A 24,069-nucleotide genomic window follows, 5' to 3' on the forward strand; every position below is an offset into this window, starting at 1 on the left:
GCCAGTGGTGTATCATAGAGAATTTAATTATCTTTATTTTCTTTCAGTACCTACGACTTTGCTCCAAAATGAATCGTTTTAAAGTTATAAGCAAAGAAAATAGAAAAAATCGATATTTTTAGTAATTTTTAAATATTTTAATTTTTTTATTAATGTTCCGGGTATATTTGAGAAGGAGAATAAGTCAATTATTATTATTGAAGTTATCACCTAATATTTTCTGCAAAAAAACGAATACCACCTTTCACATCCACCTCAAAACAGATCCGCCCCTCACTCCATCCAGATGGTAGTGTGCTTAGACCCTTATTATGATCAAAACTTTTAAATTTGTTTTTTGTGAAGTCTGTATTGTTTGTTAGATGTTTTTTAAAAAATTTTAGCTTTTTAGTTTTGAACTTTTAAAAATTTGTAATTTTTTTAAATTTTGACGTAAGTTAAACAACTTAAATTAGTTACTTATTTTACCTTATTATGACTTTGTAAATAAGTCGAAAGTGTTCAGCTAGGACTTAAACACTTTTAAAATATTTCTTTTCCCATTTATTCATTTGTCATAAGTGTGTACAAAATCATATCAGTATTTTTCAATTGTAAAGCTTTTGTATACCCCACGCCACTGTTGCAGGAAAATCATAATTTATATAAATTAACCCTATCAATATTAATTCCGAAAACATAGCGTTAATATGAACATCTTAGATTTACAAAGTCAACATGACGGCAAATCGTCAAAGCAATTATTAGCATTATTGTCCAACTATGGTAACATATTTGACGAGGGTGTTATCATTGGTCAAGCCCAAGCTGCATCCGTTGCTCCAGGCCAAAGTCAATATTCATCTGTTTGTTTACTTATCCTCTCAAACCCAAAGAGCATTGTGGGAATTCTCGTATTGACAACTGTGCGTTGAATTTGATTCCGTACGGTGTTTTGAAAATGAGTTTAATGGTTAGTCTAAGATGAAATTCAGACATTAAAAACAACGTAAGAAACTATTATATACTGGGTGTTTGTAAATAAGTACGACAAAAAAAACTAAGTTTTCAATCTAATACCACATAAAACAACATTCAAAAATGTCATTATACATCCTACCAGACTGAAAACAATGGGAACCTTCTCTGGTAACACCTCCGAGGCTTCTACAATTTGCAAGCCATAACGGATGCTGAGAGTAAAGAAGATGAGGGAATTTTACAATTTATAATTCACGTCCCATCTGTTCAGCGCGGTAGAGTTCCAACGAGAATGGTTCCCTTCGTACTAAAATGGGAGTAAACATAAATCAAAAATGAATAACCATTTTCAATTTCGTTGCAACACGAAACTACAGCCGCATCAATATTCCAGTTCAATCAGAGAGTGCAGCAAGCACCTCTACCGGTTTCGAAACTTATTAGTCTCTCATCAGGAGGCACATATGCTGCTCTCTCTGATCCAACTAGGACAAACCCCGGCGTGCAGTCACGGATTGCAACGAACGAAACGGCAGGGATGCCCTAGCGGCAACTGCTATCAAAAAAAATAAGTTTTCAATCTAATAGCACATAAAACAACATCCAAAAATGTCATTATACATCCTACCAGATTGAAAACAATGGGAACCTTCTCTGGTAACACCTCCGAGGCTTCTACAATTTGCAAGCCATACGGATGCTGAGACTAAGGAAGGTGAGGGAATTTTACAATTTATAATTTACGTTTTACAATTTATAATTCAGAGAGACTAATAAGTTTCGAAACCGGTAGAGGTGCTTGCTGCACTCTCTGATTGAACTGGAATATTGATGCGGCTGTAGTTTCGTGTTGCAACGAAATTGAAAATGGTTATTCATTTTTGCTTTATGTTTACTCCCATTGGAGTACGAAGGGAACCATTCTCGTTGGAACTTTACCGCGCTGAGCAGATGGGACGTGAATTATAAATTGTAAAATTAGCTCATCTTCCTTAGTCTTAGCATGCGTTATGGCTTGCAAATTGTAGAAGCCTCGGAGGTGTTACCAGAGAAGGTTCTCATTGTTTTCAGTCTGGTAGGATGTATAATGACATTTTTGGATATTGCTTTATGTGCTATTAGATTGAAAACTTAGTTTTTTTGATAGCAGTTGCCGCTAGGGCATCCCTGTCGTTTCGTTCGTTGCAATCCGTGACTGCACGCCGGGGTTTGTCCTAGTTGGATCAGAGAGAGCAGCATATGTGCCTCCTGATGAGAGACTAATAAGTTTCGAAACCGGTAGAGGTGCTTGCTGCACTCTCTGATTGAACTGGAATATTGATGCGGCTGTAGTTTCGTGTTGCAACGAAATTGAAAATGGTTATTCATTTTTGATTTTTTTAAGTACGACAAACTTTAAAGGGTAATTCTACATGAAAAATAATAGACCGGTCTAGTTAGACGCAAAAATAGGCGTGAGGTTACAATAATTACCATCAAGCTAAAAATTGGCAGGATTGTTCAAAATACCATCATAAATAAAATCTAAAAAGTCCTCATAAATCCGACTCGGGCTAAAAAATTTACGCGGCGTCAAAAGTCACCAAAAATGGTCTTTAGCGATTTTCAGCGAAACGGTAAGTTTTATCATAAAATTAGTTGTAACAAAAAATGTAGACTAGATAATGATCTATAAAAAATATCTCAATACTTTTTTTCGTAAGAGCCACCGTTTTTGAGATACAACGATTCAAAGAGTTGAAAGAGTTCAATCGTCATATTTATGTATTAGTACACCAAGTATATACATCACTGAAGCTGTAATACAGGTAAACATAATATTCTATCGGTCAACTTAACTTATATTACACATAATAATATAAGATATTATAAGATAATGTTTCTACTATACAGCTTGCGGTCTACCGAGGGATGCAATGTATAAGCTGTATTATATTACAGTGCCAACAAAAATATCTTTACAAAGTGAATATAACGCGAAAATAATAAGAATCATTATTTCAATTATATGGCTTATTCCCAACAAAAATAGTAAATTGATATGACAAAGTATTAACTTATAATAATTCTTCTTACTGACGCGTCTTATTCAATTTGTAAAGATGGGTTTTTTCGGAATAAACACGTTATATAGGTACGTCGGCGTCGGCTAATCTAATGACCCTACCTATTCCTTTCTCAGAAGATTTTGAACATAATAATGAAAGCCAACTTTCTAGGCAAAATGTTTATTGCTAAGTAATAATAAACATTTCAATATACAATAAACTTTATGCAAATTTAGTTCGTTTACTATTATGCAAATTACACCGATATCTTCCTGGAAATCCTTCAGGTAGATGACAGCCTCGAGGTATTAATTTGTCTTAAGTACAACTCCGGAGTGAATATACGTGTTAAATCTAATTTTACTTAAATGTGCTGAAGTTTTTAAAAAACTAATTCAACTCCACAAAAAGTTATTCCCAACGGAATTAGCTTTCTTCTCTCTATGTATGGAGCGCCTAAAAACTACGTGCTTAGATAAGTGCATGTTTGTTTTAAAATACTAGAAATAAAAAACAAGTGCAATTATCTTGTCTTCCTCCAACCTCAGCGGCTGCTCATCAAAATCTTTTTCGAATATATTATCAAGTTCAAGTGTGGCTTGGCTATCAGCTAGATCCAAAAGACTGGGGATGGAAATTAGTCGACAGCTCATTACAACCAATTCAAACTTTACTCCCACCTGCGAAGGAATAACTCCTGAACACAATTTTTTGCAACTGTAAAAAGGGATGTAGCGCTAAATGTGGTTGCAAAAAAGTTGGACTGTTTTGTTCGGTAGCATGCACTAATTGTCACAACCGGTCGTGCTCCAATGTTGAATCACCAACAATTGAGGATTCATTTGATTCTGTCGAGGAGCCATGCGATGTGTCATTATTGGGGCAATTTACTTGCACCCAGGACGCTCAAGAAGAAGAAAAACAAGAAGAATAAGAACAATAAGAAGAAGAACTAAAAGGTGAAGTAGAAGAACAAGGAGAAGAAGAAGCAGAAGTATTAGAAAATTGTGAAACAGTTGGATGAATTTCCCTTTTTTTTTAATTTATACCACTTTTTATAACTTTTATTATTTTTAACCCTGGCCAATATCAGTTCAATTACTCAATAGCTTCAAATTAAACAGAATCATAACAGATCCGTGGAATAGGCCTACTGGGGAAACCACTTTAAAAAACGCGCTAAGTGCACTACCTCAAAGTTGGTACGGAAACGTGTGCGCATGTTATGACGATTACAACTTTTTGAATAATTGTATCTCAAAAACGGTGGCTCTTAGGAAAAAAAGTAATAAGATATTATTTATAGATAATTATCTAATCTACATTTTTTGTTGAAACTAATTTTATGATAAAACTTATCGTTTCGCAGAAAATCGCTAAAAACTATATTTGGTGACCTTTGACCCCGCGTAAATGTTTTAGCTCGGGTCGGATTTATGAGGACTTTTTAGATTTCATTGATGATGGTATTTTGAACAATCCTGCCAATGTTCAGCATGATGGTAATTTTTGTACCCTCGGATGTGTAAGTTGACCGGAGTATAATGACAGTTTGTTCTATAAACGTATGCCTGCAAATGCTTCTTTCCGAGATACGGGGTATTGAATTTTTTTTAACAAATTGACGATTTATTTATTGCTTTAACCCTCGAGCGGGTGCGCCTTTTATTATTTAGTGAGTGGGCGCGTGGTGCAAATATGCTACCAGTAGATTAAAGTTTTAGAACTGCTTTAGTCGAGTATAAGTAAATAAAGTGTAAGGAAATATCACTTAATGATCACGATATCATTTATAACGCTATCATCGAATAATTTGAAAAAAGCCTCATTCTCGCTGGTAACATTTTTTGCAGTCCCGTTCGTACCAGGAAATTTTTTTATAATATCTTTTTATCTGATCTTGAAAGTTTGTGAATGATAACTAGTCTTTCTCCATTTGATATTTTTGTTTCTACTGGTATAAAAGTTATTATCGATTTCGCCAGGCAGACTATCATAATCTACTTCCATATCAGAAACGGAGTCACTAGCATAAGTAGCCTCATCTTCCTCAATGTCTTCCAACTCTATCTCTGAATCTAAGTTACGGTCTTCTTTGGTTACATTGTCTCCGTCTTCTTCACTCCATTCTCCGTCATCTAAAATTTTTCGAAGCTCTTGCACCGTAAGTCTTTTTGCCCTAAAATAGAGTAAAATACAAGTTTTGCAATCTAAATTAAGTAATAACAAAAAAAAATAATATAGTAAAGGAAAAAACAAATGTTAGTCCACTTACATGACTAAGCGATTGGTCATCAGATTCGACATTTGACCTCTTGGGATAAACAATTTATAATATCTAAGCAACATATTCGTTAATCTGGCTCTACAATTTTTTTTATGTTTGGAATCAAAAGATCTTCATTTTAAAGCTTTAAAAAATAAAAAAATTATTTGTACAACAAATAATGCAATTGTAAAAGACGGCCATTTAGGACCTTTCGCAGGCTGTTTTGCAATAACCAATTAACCAAATTAAACTTACCGTACCTCAAATTGTAGCTTTTTTAATTTACAAAAGCTACAAAATTAAAAATCAATAAAAATTGCAAATTTAACAAATGAAAATCGCAATTAAAAAAAAAGCGCACAATATTGTTGGTTACTTTTAGTATAAGTTATTCCTGGCATCGTCCTTTACAACACCTGATAGGTTTCAAAAATTCCTGAATTATATCACGTTTTTTCACCCACAGCCTGGGGTATAAGTCCTCTTTCCTATCGAATGCTACAGGCTGTGGGGGTAAAGGCAAAGACAGTGTTTCTTTATAATATTTTACTCTCTAAGGTGATTAAATATAGGTAACAAAATATTTAACATTAATTAATTTATTTACAATCGGAAATAAATTTCTAACTTCCACAGCCACTCTGTTTATTGCATGGGCTAGGCAAGTAATATGAATTAAACTTGGGAAAAATATTTTTAAATTTGATGATTTCTTCATGTTTGAAGCAGCACCATGATAACATTAAATGGTACTTAGTCCAGAAAGCCACTGCGAATCCGCTAGGAAAAATATTCTAATTCGGATTTTTTGCACAATCTTACTCAAAAAGGAATCCTTTTAACAAATTTGCATGTTGCCAGGACCAAAAGGTGGTCAAAAATTTTTTAAAGGTTTTTTTTTGTTTTTTTTTCCTAAAATTATTTTTTTTGCATGGAAAAAAGATTTTTTTAGATTTTTTGGATCATTCCAAACAGAAAAGGTCTTTAGTGACTTTTCTCTAAAAATGATAGTTTTGGACATATAAGCGATTAAAAATTGAAAAATTGCGAAATCGGCCATTTTTAACCCTCAAAAACTATGTGAAATACTGAAAATGTGAATGTTGACAAGGTAGGTAGATATTCTTTAAACATCGATCAACTTCTTTGTTTTTTAATTGCTAATCAAGCGTGCGCGACACTATTTTCCACCGTTTGCATGTGTATACAGTATGGTGCAAATGAAAGGAATAAATTCGTTTTTTCGTAAACCGGCGAGTTTAAGGAAAAACCCGAAACAGGTCGATTTTTAATTTTAAGTTATGATATTGTGGCATACAGGGTGTAACAAAAATACAGGTCATAAATTTAATCGCGTATTCTGAGACCAAAAATAGTTCGATTTAACCTAACTTACCTTAGTACAAATGTGCACGGAAAAAAAGTTACAGCCCTTTGAAGTTACAAAATGAAAATCGATTTTTTCCAATATATCGAAAACTATTAGAGATTTTTTATTAAAAATGGAGATGTGGTATTGTTATGGCAGTATTATTTTAAGAAAAAACTATAATGAAATTTGGACACCCCATAAAAATTTTATGGAGGTTTGTTTCCTTTAAACCCCCCCAAACTTTTGTGTACGTTTCAATTTAATTATTATTGTAGCGCCATTAGTTAAACACAAGTTTTAAAAACTTTTTTGTCTCTTAGTACTTTTTCCAAAAGTCAGTTTTTATCGAGATATTTAAATATTTGTCAAATCCACCACATATTTGTATATGGTAAAGTACGATTATGGAGACTTGGTAATAATACGAAAATTTATTTATGATTTACATTTTTAGGTATATTTTGAACCATATTAAAAAAGAAGCCACATCTCGATAAAAGATGCTTCATCAAAAAAATACAAAGAGGCAAAAAAGTTTTAAAAACACTGTATTTAACTGATGGTACCGCAGTAATAGTTTAAGTGGAACGTATACAAACATTTGGGGGGTTTAAAGGAACAAAACTCTCATACAATTTTTATGTAAACATATTAAAAAAGAAGCCGCAACTCGATAAAAACTGCCTTATAGAAAAAATACTAAGAGGCAAAAAAGTTTTAAAAATATTTAATTTAACTAATGGCACCAGAATAATAATTTATTTGAAACGGACACAAAAGTTTGGGGGGGTTTAAGAGAACAAAACCCCCATAAAATTTTTATGGGGTGCACAAATTTCACTATAATTTTTCTTTAAGATGTTCTTGCCATGAGAATACCACATGTCCATTTTCAACAAAAAATCTCTAATAGTTTTCGACATATTCGAAAAAATCGATTTTCATTTTGTAACTTCAAAGGGCTGTAACTTTTTTTTATGTGCATATTTGTACTAAGGTAAGTTAGGTTCATTCGAACTATTTTTGGTCCCAGAATATATGGTTTAATTTATGACCTGTATTTTTGTTACACCCTGTATATGGTATACTAGTGACGTCATCCATCTGAACGTGATGACGTAATCGATGATTTTTTAAAATGAGAATAGGGGTCGTGTGCTAGCTCATTTGAAAGGTTCTTTATTCAGTAATATAAACATTTACATAATTATTTATACAGGGTGTCCAAAAAAGTATTTAATTAAATTATTTGAAAAAAAAAGAAGAATGTATGTAATTTATTTAATTCAAAATACATTTTACTGTTACCCGAAAACTAAAAAATGTTTATTTCACAAATAAACATTGCTTTTCGATTAAATTCAGTGTTCAAGCCAGCTCCCGCCAGCCACCTGCCTCTTGGAAGTTTGAACATTTACTTTAAGCGAAAAGCAATGTTTATTTGTGAAATTAACTTTGTTCTCTGATTTTTGAAAGCAGTAAAATGTATTTTGAATTAAATAAATTACATACATTCTTATGTAAATGTTTATATTAATGAATAGAGAATTAAAGAACCTTTCAAATGAGCTAGCACACGACCCCTATTCTCATTTAAAAAAATCATCGATTACGTCATCACGTCCAGATGGATGACGTCACTAGTATACTATATATGCTACAATATCATAACTTAAAAATAAAAATCGACCTGTTTCGGGATTTTTCCTTAAAGTCGCCGGTTTACGAAAAAACGAATTTATTCCTTTCATTTGCACCATACTGTATACACATGCAAAGGTGGAAAATAGTGTCGCGCACGCTTGATTAGCAATTAAAAAACAAAGGAGTTTTGAATATTGTATTGCAAAAAACTCTTCGGGATTTCATCAATCGATGTTTAGTTTTTCACATAGTTTTTGAGGGTTAAAAATGGCCGATTTCGCAATTTTTCAATTTTTAATCGCTTATATGTCAAAAACTATCATTTTTAGAGAAAAGTCACTAAAGACCTTTTCTAAAAAAAAACCTAAAAAAAACTTTTTTCCATGCAAAAAAAATAATTTTAGAAAAAAACAAAAAAAAACGTTTAAAAAATTTTTGACCACCTTTTGGTCCTGGCAACATGCAAATTTGTTAAAAGGTTGTCTTTGAGTAAGATTGTGCAAAAACTCCGAATTAGAATATTTTTCCTAGCGGATGCGCAGTGGCTTTCTGGACTAACTGGTATCAGACTATTTCGAATTACTTATATTTCCAGCCATTAAACTTAATGTAGTACAGTTTGTTTTATAAATATATTAAATTTTGATAAAAATAACAAAATAAGCAAAAATATGCGGTTTATCCCTAAATATGCAGCAATGTGGCGAAATGTGCTATATTATGCATTTTCTTTTAATGTTAATTATGTTCAACAAGCTGTTCAACATGAAATAAAGCAAATATCCTTGAATTTTATGAATAGGCATATTTGCATAATCCGAGCTTTACTAATAACCATAAGTGGTTGAAGCAAAATAAATAAAAAAAATTATAAAAATTGAAATATAATTGTGCTCTTTGTATTCTATCTTACTGTTTTCGTTTTTCTCTGAGAAAAAACTCTTAGCGTTTGCGACGGATTTATTTGTCCCCAATAAAAAACACTTTCTTAAATATCCCCAATGGAACAAAGAGATTTAGAAACATATTTTTGTAAAACTCTTATTATATTTTGACTGTGTAGCTCGTGACGAACTCATTGAGGCATGATTTTATTGTTTTGTTTCAGTGGAAGTCCTCTTTTTGGTTTGGGGAATCAGACTGTGCATTGTTGTGAGAAAAGCGCCATCCGAGTTCAATGAAAGCCGATTTATCTCCATGGCAATTTACAACGAGTTCTTATTATCAGTGTTTCTTAATATATCGATGTAAGTAATTATTTTTGTAATCTTTTTCATTCACTAATTAATAATTTGCTTGAAAATCAATGAAATGAAGCGTATTATCTCTACTTTACAGGAAACTTTTAAAAACATTGTGCATTATTTACATTTATTTTCATTAGGGAAAACTTTTTACCTGGTCTCATTTCAAGCAAAATTTTTAAATTTTTAAATATAATAACTTGAAACAACATAATTATTTTATTATTCAAAGGACATCGCACACATCTTAACATCATAACAGCTTAAATCCCGCTGGGCCTAAGCGGATTAGTGAAACTAATCCGCTGATTTATGGAGTGCCGAAAATCTGGGTATTTTAAAATATTTTTTCTCTCTCTAACTTATGTACCTACCCATTTGATTTCAGATTTATTTATATCAATTTCTGCTCTTATTTTTGAAAATAGAGAGTTGGCGCAATGATAAGATTTGATCGTTAATTTAAAACGAATCTATTGGTATAAATTTTATTGAATTTGAGTGACATTATATTTTCCATAAGATGTGTGCGATGTCCTTTAGACACACAGATCTCACTCCTTCTGAGGGAAAAAATTTACTCATCCCAAGTGCCTGCGGTATCAAAAGGATTAAGCTCTGGTGAGATTCTGTCCGTGTTATCGATCCCTAGGTGATGGTATGTCGGGATATCTTCCAAAATTTTTCTTAAGCATCTGGATGATGAGAATAGTACCCCTTTCTATAAAGTATCACTGAGATGTTTGTTAAGACGCAGTTCTTTTTTATTTTTTAGGAAGTTCTTCGGAATAGTTCCAGTAGTAGAGATAATGATAGGTATCTTCTGGGTTTTTTCTATTCTCCATTGTATCCTTAGCAATATTAGAACAAAAAAACAAATACTTGCCAAGAAAAAAAGATCATTGTTCGCCCGCCATTACTTCAAGTAGAACAACAAAACCTGTTTACATTCCAAATGCTTTAAATACATATAAATCATCTTATATACGAACTGTAGCCGCCCTCTCTTAGAATTACATTAAAACTAAATAAGTCGTATCACAGTTATCTGTACGTAATTATAGGTTTCGCAATTGGCACCATCAAGGCCGAAAGGGTTAATCCATCTAGCATTGGATGATCTTGGTTTGGGTACGATCTATTTTCATTTTTTAGATTGAAATTATGTTTCCTATAAAAAGCGTCCTCTGCATGGTCAAAAAGTATATTGTCGCATTTCCGGTTATTACTAACTTTGTATCTCCTTAGGCGACCTGAATAAGTCTGAGTTTTTGTTTTAACGTGTCCAGGCATTGTTGAGCGGTGTTGTTTTCTAATTCATGTGATGTCTTACACCACATGAAGTGGTGTAAGTTTTTAAAGTGTTCAGCATTGTTTTTTCTGCTTCTTTGATTACTTTTCTTCTTCTCACTCCTCGAATGTATTCCGTCATTTCAACAATATCCAATTTTCTTAAAAATTAATGAAACCAAGCGTTATCTCCACTTTACAGGAAAATGCTATAAAAACATTGTGCATTATTTACATTCATTTTAAGTAGGGAAGAGTTTTTACTTGATATCTCACCTCAAGGAAAATTTTGGAATTTTATTTTTAAATATAAGAGCTTGGAACAACATATTTTTTTATTACTATTATTATTAAAAAGCGTTTTAACTGCATTCATATTCGTATACTTTTCAACTATATTTTACTTTCCACCAATTTACCCTAATATTTACATAACAATCTATTTTAGAGCTCAAACCATAACAGGTATAAAAACAATGTAAGGAATAAAGTCTGCTTTTATTATAAAAAGGTGATTACTCTTTTATTTCCTTTATTTTTTGGTCCATAAATTACTTCGGACGATTTAATGCAGTTTGCAGACTAGATATTGAGTTTGAGGCTCGTATTTCACACACTGTCTGCATATTTCAACTACGATTTTTCTATTTTTCTGAATCTATCACCGAAACTTTACCATTTATCCTATAGGGTAGTTTTCTGCACCTGCTGTAGTTAATTATACCAAAAAGAATTTGAAATCATCTAAAAACGCTTTAATTTATGTAAACAGTGCGATAATTGATTTAGAATTCATATTTTAGGAGTAATATTAAAAAAATAAGAATACAAACAAATCAAATCAATAGATTATTATTATTTTAGATTGATAGATTATTATTATATTATCGATAGACCATTAGTATGATACAATTGATCCCAAAGATGACATAACCCACACATCCAAAGTGAAACTTATCCTCCAACACCAAATTGTACTATATTATGGTCCACATAATGTTCAGAGAAAAGACACACCATTTTGAGGGTCGGGTTTGGGGGGAGAGGTGGGAGAAATCGGTAAGTTCGTAGTTTTTTTGCGTTTTTCGTCAATATTTATAAAATTAGGCGGTTTAGCATGAACAACCTTGTATACAAAAATGTTCTACATTAAATTTCAAATAAAAAAGGCCCCATGCATAATCCTTCTAAAATAAACGGTTCGAAAGTAACGGAGGTAGAATAGTTTAATTGGTCCAAAAAAGGCCTAACCCAGACATCCAAAGTAAAAGTTTTCCTCCAACACCAAATTGTTCTATATATTCCACATATTGTTCAGTAAAAAGTTACACCTTTTTGAGCGTCCGGTTTGGGGGCGACATGGGGGAGAAGTTGGTAAATTAGTAGTTTTTATATGTTTTTCGTCAATATTTCTAAAACAACGCTTTAGAGTAAACAATGATCTACACAAAAATGTTCTACATAAAATTTAAAACAAAAAAGGTCCTATATATAATTGTTATAAAATCAACAGTTACAGAGTTACGAGGGGTGAAAAGTGGAGGTTTTCGATACTTTTTATATTTTTTGGGCAATTGATGATGATTTTGGTGGGTGAGGTTGACGTTTCTTCAAGAGCTTATCACTAACATACCATTGGCCACTGAAATAGCAAATTTTATTTACAAAACACAATCCTGTTAAGGAAAATTTCTTTCATCAGTAATAATATTATAAATTGCGCAAATAATATAAAACGTATCGAAAACCTCCACTTTTCACCCCCCGTAACTCTGGAACCATTGATTTTATAACAATTATGTATAGGACCTTTTTTGTTTTAAATTTTATGTAGAACATTCTTGTATAGAACATTGTTTACTCTAAAGCATTGTTTTAGAAATATTGACGAAAAAATTATAAAAACTACTAATTTACTAATTTACCAACTTCCCCCCATCACCCCCAAACCGGACGCTCAAAATGGTGTAACTTTTTACTGAACAATATATGGACCATATAAAACAATTTGGTGTTGGAGGAAAAGTTTTACTTTTCCCTTGTACTCATTGCTTTGGTTACCCCTTCTTTCCATCTCTCTTTAGGTCTTCCTCGTTTTATGCGGTTTGGCGGTACACGCTTCATAATCTTTTTGAGCAATTTTGTGTCTTCGATTCTTTAAACATGACCATGCCAAATCAACTCTTTACTCTCGATGTCTGTTGTTAAGTAGCCATCTGTCTATTCCAATTCGTTGTTTTACTTCCTCATTTCGAACTCTTTCCCTGCGGGATATACCTACAGATCTTCTAAACACATCCATTTCTACAGAGAAATAAGCATTTTTTGGGGGAAGGGGAGTGCCACTCGTCTATAAGTTCGCGTAACTTTTTTCCTGTTGCATATTTTGACTTGAAATTTTTCAGAAAACTTCTTCAGGACCTATGTTTTAATGCTGCGTTGATTAAATTTATAAACTAAACAGTTTGTCACCCAACTTTTATAAGTAAACATAAAACTAATGAAAAAATTGTTTAAAGACTTTTCCGGCCGTGGTAGCTCTTGGTACCCTCTGGATTTGTTATAATTTGGAATTTTTTTTGGGTAAGTTTGTGCAAAAAATACGAATCGGAATAATTTACCTAACGGGGTCGACGATACAGCCTGGACTACACACAGATTCAAAATAGATAAGAAAAAATGGCCTATACCTACCAATCGGGTTCTACTGTACCAAGTTTACCAATTTTTTTATCTATGGTACCACATTAAAATAACATTTATCTTATTTTCATTGCAAAATTATCCAAAACAAAGCAGCTAATGGGATGTATAAACCTTTTTTGAAGTAGCCTTTTTATTGTTATTTTTTAAATTTATTTATTTAAAATATAATTCTACTAAATAAATGTACAACATAATAATATTCATAAAATTCAAGTTTCTACCAAAATATATATAATAATATTAAGCTTCAAATCAGGTATACTGTCAATGTTAAAAATGAGCTGCAACGGTCTAGCGAATGCATGGTAGTTCGCGAATTTATTCTCATTCGGCTACGACCATTATTTTCTTTTACTTTAGTCGGAACGCAAAATACTCTTTGTTTATAACACTCCTGTTTAAACAATTTTTAACATTTTTTCTTGCTAAAAACTTTGTTAAAAACTTTGACTTTTCTTATAATAGATTGGTTAATTTCAGCTCTTAGTGTTGTTAATTAACGTAACCGTGATTTTTTCAAAAAAATTGGGCAATCTCAGACCCCAAGGGTCGTAGGACCTAAAATTTTTTTTTTAGAAGTTGTGTATTTTAACCAGCTTTCGGCATTTTTTATTGCCATTTAATTTGATCTAATTTCTACGAAATTATTGTAATTGTTTATTAGCTTAAAAACTGCTATTTATTAACAAATAATTTTGTGTACGTACATGTAATTGTTTTTTACTTTTTTTTCATAGGCTATTAGTATAAATCTTAACGAAGGAAATGAGCCTCTCGGAATATTGAGATACATTCAGCCATATTAACTGGACCAGCCTCAGAAATTAGCTCGTTTTTCAAAAAATTTTATAAACAAATTAAATTTTGCGAAAACTATTTAACAAATCTGAACCATTTTTTGCACACCACTCAAACACCATAATGCCCTCAAGTTTAGGTATATTTAAACATATTTTAATAAACAATAAAATTGTTATTAACAATATTCAAAAACAGTGATTTTGTCGTCCGTTTTGTAATAACTTTTTTGTTTATTAACCGATTTTCATTTAGCGTATCTCATTCGATGTATCTTTTTTTTCTGAAAAAGTTACCTGTGGACGTCAAATCTCTAAATATAGGTACAAGTTTTTAAGTTATGAGCACAAAACTAAGTTGGATGTTTTGATTGTTTATTTAAAAATGATTCCACTAAAAAATTGATGAATCCCAGATGGCAGTATTTTCGTAATATCTCATACTACACATTTCAACTGTCAAACCTCGTCGTTTTAATTATGTCGAAAAACGGCTTATTTTTTACTAACTTGATTGATCTAGTAGAATTTTTCTATGCCTATCATATTTCCTTTCTGTCTCGGACGGTGACTTTTTCTGATTTTTTATTTCTGTTATGTTTTGTGGGTCTTGACGGTCCAGTTAGCTGGGGCTCAGTCGATCGACAAGTTTAGTGGATTTGCGATTTGCGATCGCTGGTTCGAGCCTCAGCTAGGTCATGAAATTTATAAAAGGCCAACGCCGTAGTATAAAACTCAATAGAGCCAATCCCTGAAGCCAAAAGGTCACCCGCAGAGGAGAGACTAAGAAAAATACGAGAGAATCCAAAAAATAAAGAAGACTTCCCAAAACTGAAGTCACCCATCTCAAAAGACGAGACGACATCATGGGAAAATCAAGCTAGAAACGCCATGAGAGCTGCTTCACCCCCACCAGAAGATTCCTTCAACCTACCCCGAGGAAATGCCCCACCAATACATCCATCTACGAGCGCGGGTGGAAATGCGCCTGCCGCACGGCATCCCAAGGATTCAGAGTCGAACCAAATGGAGACCAACCAGCAAGAAGAAGCTGCCGCGTTACCTGAACAACAGGTAACCCGTCAACGTAAGCCGCCTGTAATTAAATTACAGAGCGTGAGCGAGACAGGGGCTATCCTCAGTATAGCCCAGAAACAAGGCGTAATCACGACAAATAAGATCTCCAGAAGCGGAAGGGAAACCCTCATCCAGGCGAAAAGCCCGGAAGATTATCGAAAGATGACACACATTATTGAGGATTACGCAAAGAACATGACCCTAAAAGATCCCAAGAAGAGACTACAATGGATAGCCTTCCCATTCGAGGAAGAAGTAAAACCAAAAATGGTAATAAGAGGGCTACCAACGAATACCAAAGAGGAAGAGATCAAGAATGACATGGCAGATCAATATAACATTGACTGCCAAGCAGCAAAGAATATGTCGACAAGAGCCGGCCCAAGAAGACAGCTACCTATGTTCGTCATAACTCTGGATCAGGGGGACGTCGAGGCGGCGAGACGCATAACCAACCTGTGCCACATGAAGGTCGTGGTAGAGGATCTCCGAAAAGCGACAGGACCCACGCAGTGTTTCAACTGCCAAGGCTACCACCACGCCCAGAACGCGTGCCACAAGGACCCCAGGTGTGTCAAATGCGGTGAGGATCACCCCACTAAGATGTGCAAAAGGGCCAAAGAAGTTAAAGCTACATGTGCCAACTGTAAAGGCAGCCATCCAGCCAGCTACAGAGGATGCCCAAGATGCCCTACGTGGGGAAGACCCCCACCAAGGAGGTCGCAACAACAACAACCACAGGCAAGAAGACCACAAGCCACCGGCACCACCTACGCCCAGGCCACGCAAAACAACCAACACCAAACAGCGATCCCTGATGAATACTACATAGTCAGAATAGTGACTAGGGTAGTTAGAGAAGTTATACAAGGCACCAGGGAAGCGCAGAAGTAATGCTGAGAGACAGGGGATACTTGAGGATAGGCTCCTGGAATCCAGGAGGAATATCAACAAACCAGAACATCATGGATGAAATCGCAAGTAGATACGAGATGGACATCGTAGCAATCCAGGAAACCAAGTTAACTAACAACTTTAACTTAAAATTCCCTGGATACGATGTATACAGGAACGACCACACCAGAAGATCAGGAGGAACGGCCATCCTAGTAAAAAAGGGAATCAGACACACCAGATTCACGACTCCACCACTGGTCAACATGGAGGCTACAACAGTAGAAGTGAAAATGAGGCAAGGAGCAGTAAGAATCACATCAGCTTACGTAAGACCACAAGACCCTTTAATGGACGATGACCTAGATGCGTTCCTAAACATCGCCGAACCATCCATCATAATAGGAGACCTGAATGCAAGATCCCCCATCTGGAACGACAGAGCTACGAACCGAAACGGACGACTACTAAATAGATACATAGAAAACAATGAAGACACAATAGCAATGGGCCCAGAAGAACCTACCCACTACCCAGGAAATGGACTTCCAACCCATATCGACATAGTTGTGGCCAAAAACCTAGGGCTGCAATCAGAATTAATTACGCTGAACGAAGGATCAACTGACCACCACCCCATCCTACTAGAGATCGGAACATGGGAAGAGACAAACCCACCAAAAAGAACAAAAAAGAAAATAAAGTGGACAAACTACAAAAGACTAGTAAGTGAAGGAATAAATATAGTGCCAGTGATAAACAATCCAGAAGAAATAGAAGGAAAAGTCCTAGAGCTCGAAAACATCATACAAGAGGCAATCAGAAGCAGCACAACAGAGGAAGAAGTCGAGATTTACATGGGAAGGTTCAAAGATATTCCACAAGAAACACAAGATTTGATAAGGGAAAAAAATAGAGCAAAACAAACAGCAAGAAGAACAAGAAATCGAGTAGACAAATCCTGGGCAAATATTTTAAACAGAGAGGTCAAAACGGCCCTACAACTCCACCGTAGTAAAAAATGGGACAACTTTGTACAAGAGACGGAAGAACAAGACTCAAACATGAAAAATGTGTGGAAACTACAGAAAATGTTGAGAAGCGACAGAAAACCCATCCCCCCACTACATGGAAGACACGGTATGGTATACACCATAGTGGATAAAGCAGAAGCGATGAGGGCTACACTCGAAAGGGAATGCGACCTAAACTACCACCAAGACGAAGACGACGACTTCCTGGAAGAAGTTGAAGAACAAGAAGAAAGACCAGAAAACCCAGAGGACTTCATTCCCCCAACATCACCGGAAGAAATCAACGAACACATCAAAAACAGTTCGCCGAGAAAAGCGCCTGGCTTAGACGAAATAACAAATAGAGCCCTAAAATATTTGCCCAGAAAAGCTATAGTGTACTTCACAAATATAGTGAACGCAATACTAAGATACAAGATATTCCCAAACAGATGGAAAGAGGCCCATGTCATCATGATCCCAAAACCTGGCAAGAACCACACATTCTCGCAGAACTACAGGCCAATCAGCTTACTTCCAGCGATCAGCAAGATAGTGGAAAGAATCATTCTAAGCAGACTGCAAGCGGAAACGAACAGACTAAATATCATCCCAGAAGCTCAATTCGGATTCAGAGCAGAGCACTCCAGCGAGCTACAAGTACTCAGACTAACCGAGTACATAGCAGCTGGTTTCAACGACAAGCAGTACACTGGAGCAGCGTTCCTGGACGTAAGTAAAGCGTTCGATAGAGTCTGGCACAAGGGGCTCTTATACAAAATGCGTGATTTCGGGTACAGCGGGGCGATGACGAGACTAATCTCGTCGTACTTGGGCGGCCGGACTTTCAGGATTCGGATAGGACAAGTCCTGTCCGAGCTCGGAAACCCGGAAGCTGGGGTACCCCAGGGAGCGGTCCTGTCACCCCTGCTGTACACGATATACACCGCTGATGTACCTAGAACACCAGGTACCCTCATGAGCCTCTACGCCGACGACACAGCGATAGCGGCCAAACATAGAAATGTAGATATAGCAGTGACCAACCTGCAAACAGCGTTAGAAGAAATAGAAGAATGGAGTATAAAATGGAAGATAGCCATCAACTCAGATAAAACGCAAGCGGTTCTATACAAGAAAGGAAGACAACAGCCAGAGGAACAGCTGACGGTGCAGAACAGACCCATCGAGTGGAAAAACGAAGCTAAATACCTAGGAGTCATCATGGACAAAGGATTAACCTTCCAACAACACGTAGAAGCCACAGTCCGGAAGGCCAACATAGCAAAAGCAACATTAAGAGGACTCACAGGCAGGAAAAGCAAACTAAGACTGAAAACAAGGTTAAGACTGATCAATAGTATAATCCTACCGGTATTAACATACGCGTCTCTCGCATGGGGACATGTAAGTAACACACACAAGAAGAAGATCCAAGCAGCCCACAACAACAGCTTGAGGGAGGCCGCCAGAGTCCCAAGATATGTAGCTGAAAGATTCCTGTTCAGAGAACTCCAACAGGTGAGAGTCACCGAAATCATGACAGATAAGGCAAGGACCAAATTCGCGGAACTGGAGCACCACCCAAATTACATACTGCGAGAGACGCTAAGGTATGATGAGTTCCACCGATGGAAGCACAGACGTCCGAAGCAACAAATAGTGGGATAAGAGTATAAAAGTGATAAGTGATAGTAGTGAGTTCGTAGCTCGAAAACAAGTGCCGAAGACAGCGTTACATACGAAGATCAAGTACCACGATCGCCTCTAAGGTAAGTGAATTTTAGAAAATTACAGAAGGGCATAAGCCCCCAAAAAAAATATAAATAAAATAAAAAAATGGCGAAAGCCCCCAAAAAAAATTATAAAAAACCATAAAACACATACAAACTCGAGCAACGAGTCATCGGGCGGAGCCCACTAGGGCTCAGCACGATGACTCGGGGCCCAAGCAAGCAATTTTTTTAGTTCCGCGGATAAGTAAGAAAGAAGAAAAAGGCATAGAGCGCATCACGCTGGCCTAGTTTTTGCATTCGATTAGGGTACCACATTGGAATCTTATTACCCAGGATTCCATTGTGAAGAGCATTTGGCTACGATAGTTGTGCCCCCATCGCGCATCAGCGTGCTATGGGAGGGAAAGGGATGGCCTGGGGCATTGGAGCGAGGTGGGGTGATCCCTGTTTTTACTCGGGTCAAAACACCTCGCCCCAATGAATTGTTACACCCGAATGTACTCCTTCGAGAGGGTGGACATTCCCACAGGTCGGGTTAAATCAAATTGCTTGCTTGCTTAAAACTCAATAGAGTCTACGGCTTGGTCTGGAATAAACTGGCGTCTGATCGGCCTATGGAGGAGCGGTACGGGAAGGGATAAGGGCTTCCGGCTTGGTGATACTCCTCCATAGATCCCTACCGAAGGGCGTTGACGCCTAAGAACGGTGTATACATACATGTTTTGTGTCGGTTGAATTTTTCGCTTTTGAATGATCGTTCCTAATTTTTTTTCGCGGTCTTGTTTGAACTTTAAAGCTGTTGGAAGTTCAATCTGTTCTGTCTCGTGTATCTTGGAGTACATAGTTGAATAATTGCATTAGGTTGGGGTTTAATGTTTTGTCTGTTTTCGTGTTAAACCGTATTTCCTTAATCGATGGCGTTACGGTTACTTTTATTTTGTTGGCAGTCCGTTTAAATCCGATTGTTTCTGTGTCTCTATTGTCCTATTGATCTTAAACTTGTACTTGCCTCTATTTGGTATTCGGTTTGTTTTTGAATCAGGAGATCGGTGGTTGGGTGTCGTTATTGTTTGATCTTCTTCTTCTTCAGGTGCCATCTCCGCTACGGAGGTTGGCAATCATTATAGCTATTTTAATTTTTTTTTGAGGCAGCAGCTCTAAATAGTTGTTTTGAGCTGCATCCAAACCATTCCCTCAGGTTCTTCAACCATGAAATCCGTCTTCTTCCGATGCTTCTTCTGCCATCTATCTTTCCCTGCATTATGAGTCGTAGGATGCCATACTTCTCGCCCCGCATCACATGTCCGAGATACTGTAGCTTCTTTTCTTTAATTGTAAGTCCAACTTCCTCCTCTTTCCCTATTCTTCTCAGTACTTCATTGTTTGTAACTCTATCTACCCAGGAAACCCTCATAATTCTTCTATAGGTCCACATTTCAATGGCGTTAAGTCGTCTCATTGTCTCCACATTTAACGTCCATGATTTCACTCCATAGTATAGAACACTGTAGACGTAACATTTTGTTAGGCCTATTTAAGAGCTAATGTTAAATCTTTGCTACATAGGACCTTTTTCATTTTTATAAAATTAGAACATGCTTTTTCGATTCTGACTTTGATTTCTGCAGTGTAGTCATTATTTTCTGTTATAAGTGTTCCTAGGTAAGTGTACTTTTTTACTCTTTCGATCTGCTGGCCCTCTACTATCAAAATTTCGTTAGTATTATGGTTGTTTTTACTAATTTTCATAAACTTGGTCTTTTTGATATTGAGAGAGAGTCCGTACTCCCTACTACACCTTACTATTTTACTCATGAGTCTTTGCAGGTCTTGTAAACTATCGGCTATTATTACTGTATCATCTGCATATCTGATGTTGTTAACTAAGACTCCATTTACTCTTATGCCGACTGTTTCATCTTCCAGAGTTTCTCGCATTACCTCTTCAGAATACGCGTTAAATAATAGAGGTGATAGTATGCAGTCTTGCCTGACTCCTCTCTTTATTGTTTGTCCTCATTGTTTGATACGATAGTTTAAATTGTTGTACACAATATCTCACCCCTTTCGTTCATGTTGTCCAAAGTTGCTCTTCTTTTGTTTTGAGTTTTGCACCAAAATCTCCTGTGACTATTACGGACTGTGATTTCTCTTGTTTTCTTGCTTTTGTTACATCTTCGTAAACTAATTCAGCTTCCTTATATGTTGTGTTTCTTGTCAGTGCATTCAATGTATTAACTGTAAGCTACATAATATATCTGCTGTTCAAAGCGATGTTTGGTGTTATATAATTTCTTTTTCAATAATAACATTTTCAATTTCTTCTGCAGAGAAACCTATTACAACCGAATAAAAAATAAAAACTATTGTATTAAATTGCATAAATCCTAAATACTGAATTTTTATCTTTTGTCTAGAGTATATTGGGTTTTAGTATTTTTTAAAATACAATTAGGGCAAAAATAAAAATTCAGTAATGTTATGGTAAATTCTCAAATCTTGCTTTATTAGTATATTATCACGACTATCTTAATATGCGTCCACAGTTATTTTGTGTTCATGTAATACAGTTACAAGACCATGTTTTGCATATTATCGAAATGGATTCAATTGCAGTAAATTGGTAATGATAGGAGTTCAAGCAGACGACGCGCGACGGTTGGTAGCTGTTTGGAATTCGATAAACTATAAATAGATAACATTCCTTCTGATTTGCAGAAATATGAATCGTTCCGAAGGGTGGTTAATTAAGGGTTGCTTTTAGATTATGTATAATTGAGACAATGTATTTTGTTCAATATTCTAATTGAAGCTATTTATTTATAAAACAATTTAATAGATGGTTTACTAAGATGAAATCATGCTTTAATAATTGTGGTATGGTATGTTTAACAGTAAATGGTTGAGTTCAATTAGTTACCACTATAGAGAATATATGTAATCATTCAATTATTCGGATTATAAGTCGAATGCGCTGTAACCATGCCTTATTTCCAGTTTATAAATGTAAAATAGGTTTGTTAGATAATAATAAATGTCTGTGTGATGAAATTGCCGATTTACAACATATTCTTTTAGAATGTTCTTTAAGAAAATTAGAAATTGACAAGCTTTATCAAAATTTAATATCTTACAATATGAAATTTCCAATATTTTTTTAAATCTATTGACATTAGAGGATAATAGTATTTATAATATTATATATCAGTATGTAAAATCTACTAACATTACTTTGTAAGCAGTACTGCGACAGACAAAAAAATTTTATTGTAAGCCTAAAACGAAAAAATAATTAAAAAAAAATAAAAAAACAAGCAAACAACAACAAAAAAATATGTACTAAAAAATAAAAAAAAATAATAATAAAAAAACAAAACAAACAAAACAATCAAAAAAATATACATAAATCCCAATAAATGAAGAGAAATAAAAAAAATAAAAAAAGAAAAAAAAGAAAAAATAATACATAAAAAAAATAAAAATACGTAAACAAAATCATTAGGCATTTACTAAGACACTATTATTGTATTGTATACAAATTATTGTTACTCAATGTACTACATATAATATAAATGTAAGTAAGCAATGGTTGATAAAACCAGTGGCGGCTCGTCAGAGGAGGCAAGGGAGGCTCAGCCTCCCCATAAATTTTTTACACACTCTATACTGTTTTGTTTATCATGAATCGCGAAAACAACAATTACTCTCACTATTATACAACGTGTAAATTCCATATTATCACTAATTATCCATACGTACGGAGCATTAGCATTAGAACGCATGATCGCGTCTCAGTTTTATTACATATTGTTGTAGGCAGGACCCTGGGTTATCCCGAGATGCACGAACGGAGTCGAGAAGCCCAGTTTCTCCGTTGCTAATGCTCCGTGCAGCGCAGCAGGCGTTTAAGGAGACCCGGTCTCCTAACAGTGGCATCTACGGCGCCATCACACGCTGCCCGGAGATATACCAAGGGAGGCAGTGTAGCTTCTCAGCTCCGTTGGGTGGTTGGGTGCGTCTCGGGACAACGAATTTTAGGGTCCTGACTAAAAATAATGAAAAATCTAAAAGTGGGAATTTTGTTATGAAATTTGGTATGTGGGGTTATAATAATATTTGGAACAACTTGCTCAAATAACTTTTTCCGATATCTCTAACCCAAAGCAAAATATCGGTAATTTATCGTGTTTTTGAATTCGCAGTAGGCCGCGTTTAGAATTAAAAAAATTCAGTTGAGTATCTTAAAAAATTTGAAGCTTCATTATGTATGGACTGCAAAACTTCAAATCTGTATTTATTTTGATATGCATAGGTATCTATTTACAAATAGATGGAATTGTTAACAAATAAACGACACAAACTTTGATATTAAACTTTTACTATTAGACTAACTATTTTTAAAATGATGATATCATGAAATCATGAATTAGGATGATATTATGAAATGTTAATAAAAAATGGTCAAAAGATGGGGCCTTAAATTACATTTTTTGGCGCATCTTTTGGCTAGTGCAAATTTGTCTAGATATTTTACAGTTAGGTATAGCATCCCCTATTGTAAAAATCACGAGCCGCCACTGGATAAAACCATAAGAAAACATGACTGGCCTTTTGACTATGCCAGTGCCATTAACTTAGTAAAAAAAATTAGTTACCACTATAAACATCCTGGATTAACCGATAATAGTATAAAAGGCCCGGTTTCAGGTAAAATTTAAATGTGTTTTCTCGTAAAATTTCTTTGCTTTATTATGGGAATACCGTTTAGTCAGTGTTAATTGTCAAAAGACCAACTCTGTCTACCTCGGTTGCTTATCGCTCCGGGTGGGTCTTAACAATGGGCCAGGTCAGATAAATTTAATAATATTTACGACCGCACTAATTGAACTCAAACCATTTACTGTCGAACAAACCATACACGTTTTCTCCACTTGTAGCTTAATAAAGATATATACTGGGTATAAATGATGGGGACTTGGTAAGGTATTTAACCTTCCGATGACCAACCTTTTTTTGTTT

The 24,069-nt window shown here is 35.0% G+C and overlaps 2 protein-coding genes across 2 annotated transcripts in view; both read left to right on the forward strand.

Moving 5' to 3' along the window:
- LOC114324987 (probable G-protein coupled receptor CG31760) overlaps positions 1 to 24,069 on the forward strand; it is a 1,828,242-nt gene that overhangs the window by 1,311,302 nt on the left and 492,871 nt on the right. The window contains exon 8 of the mRNA XM_050641487.1: positions 9,402 to 9,540. Coding sequence (XP_050497444.1) covers positions 9,402 to 9,540 — 139 coding nt within the window. The remainder of the gene's footprint in view (positions 1 to 9,401; positions 9,541 to 24,069) is intronic.
- LOC126878652 (craniofacial development protein 2-like) overlaps positions 1 to 24,069 on the forward strand; it is a 462,172-nt gene that overhangs the window by 227,028 nt on the left and 211,075 nt on the right. The gene's annotated exons all lie outside the window — the stretch shown is intronic.

This window comes from Diabrotica virgifera, chromosome 10 (assembly GCF_917563875.1).
Source record: "Diabrotica virgifera virgifera chromosome 10, PGI_DIABVI_V3a".
NCBI classification, from domain to species: Eukaryota; Metazoa; Arthropoda; class Insecta; order Coleoptera; family Chrysomelidae; genus Diabrotica; species Diabrotica virgifera.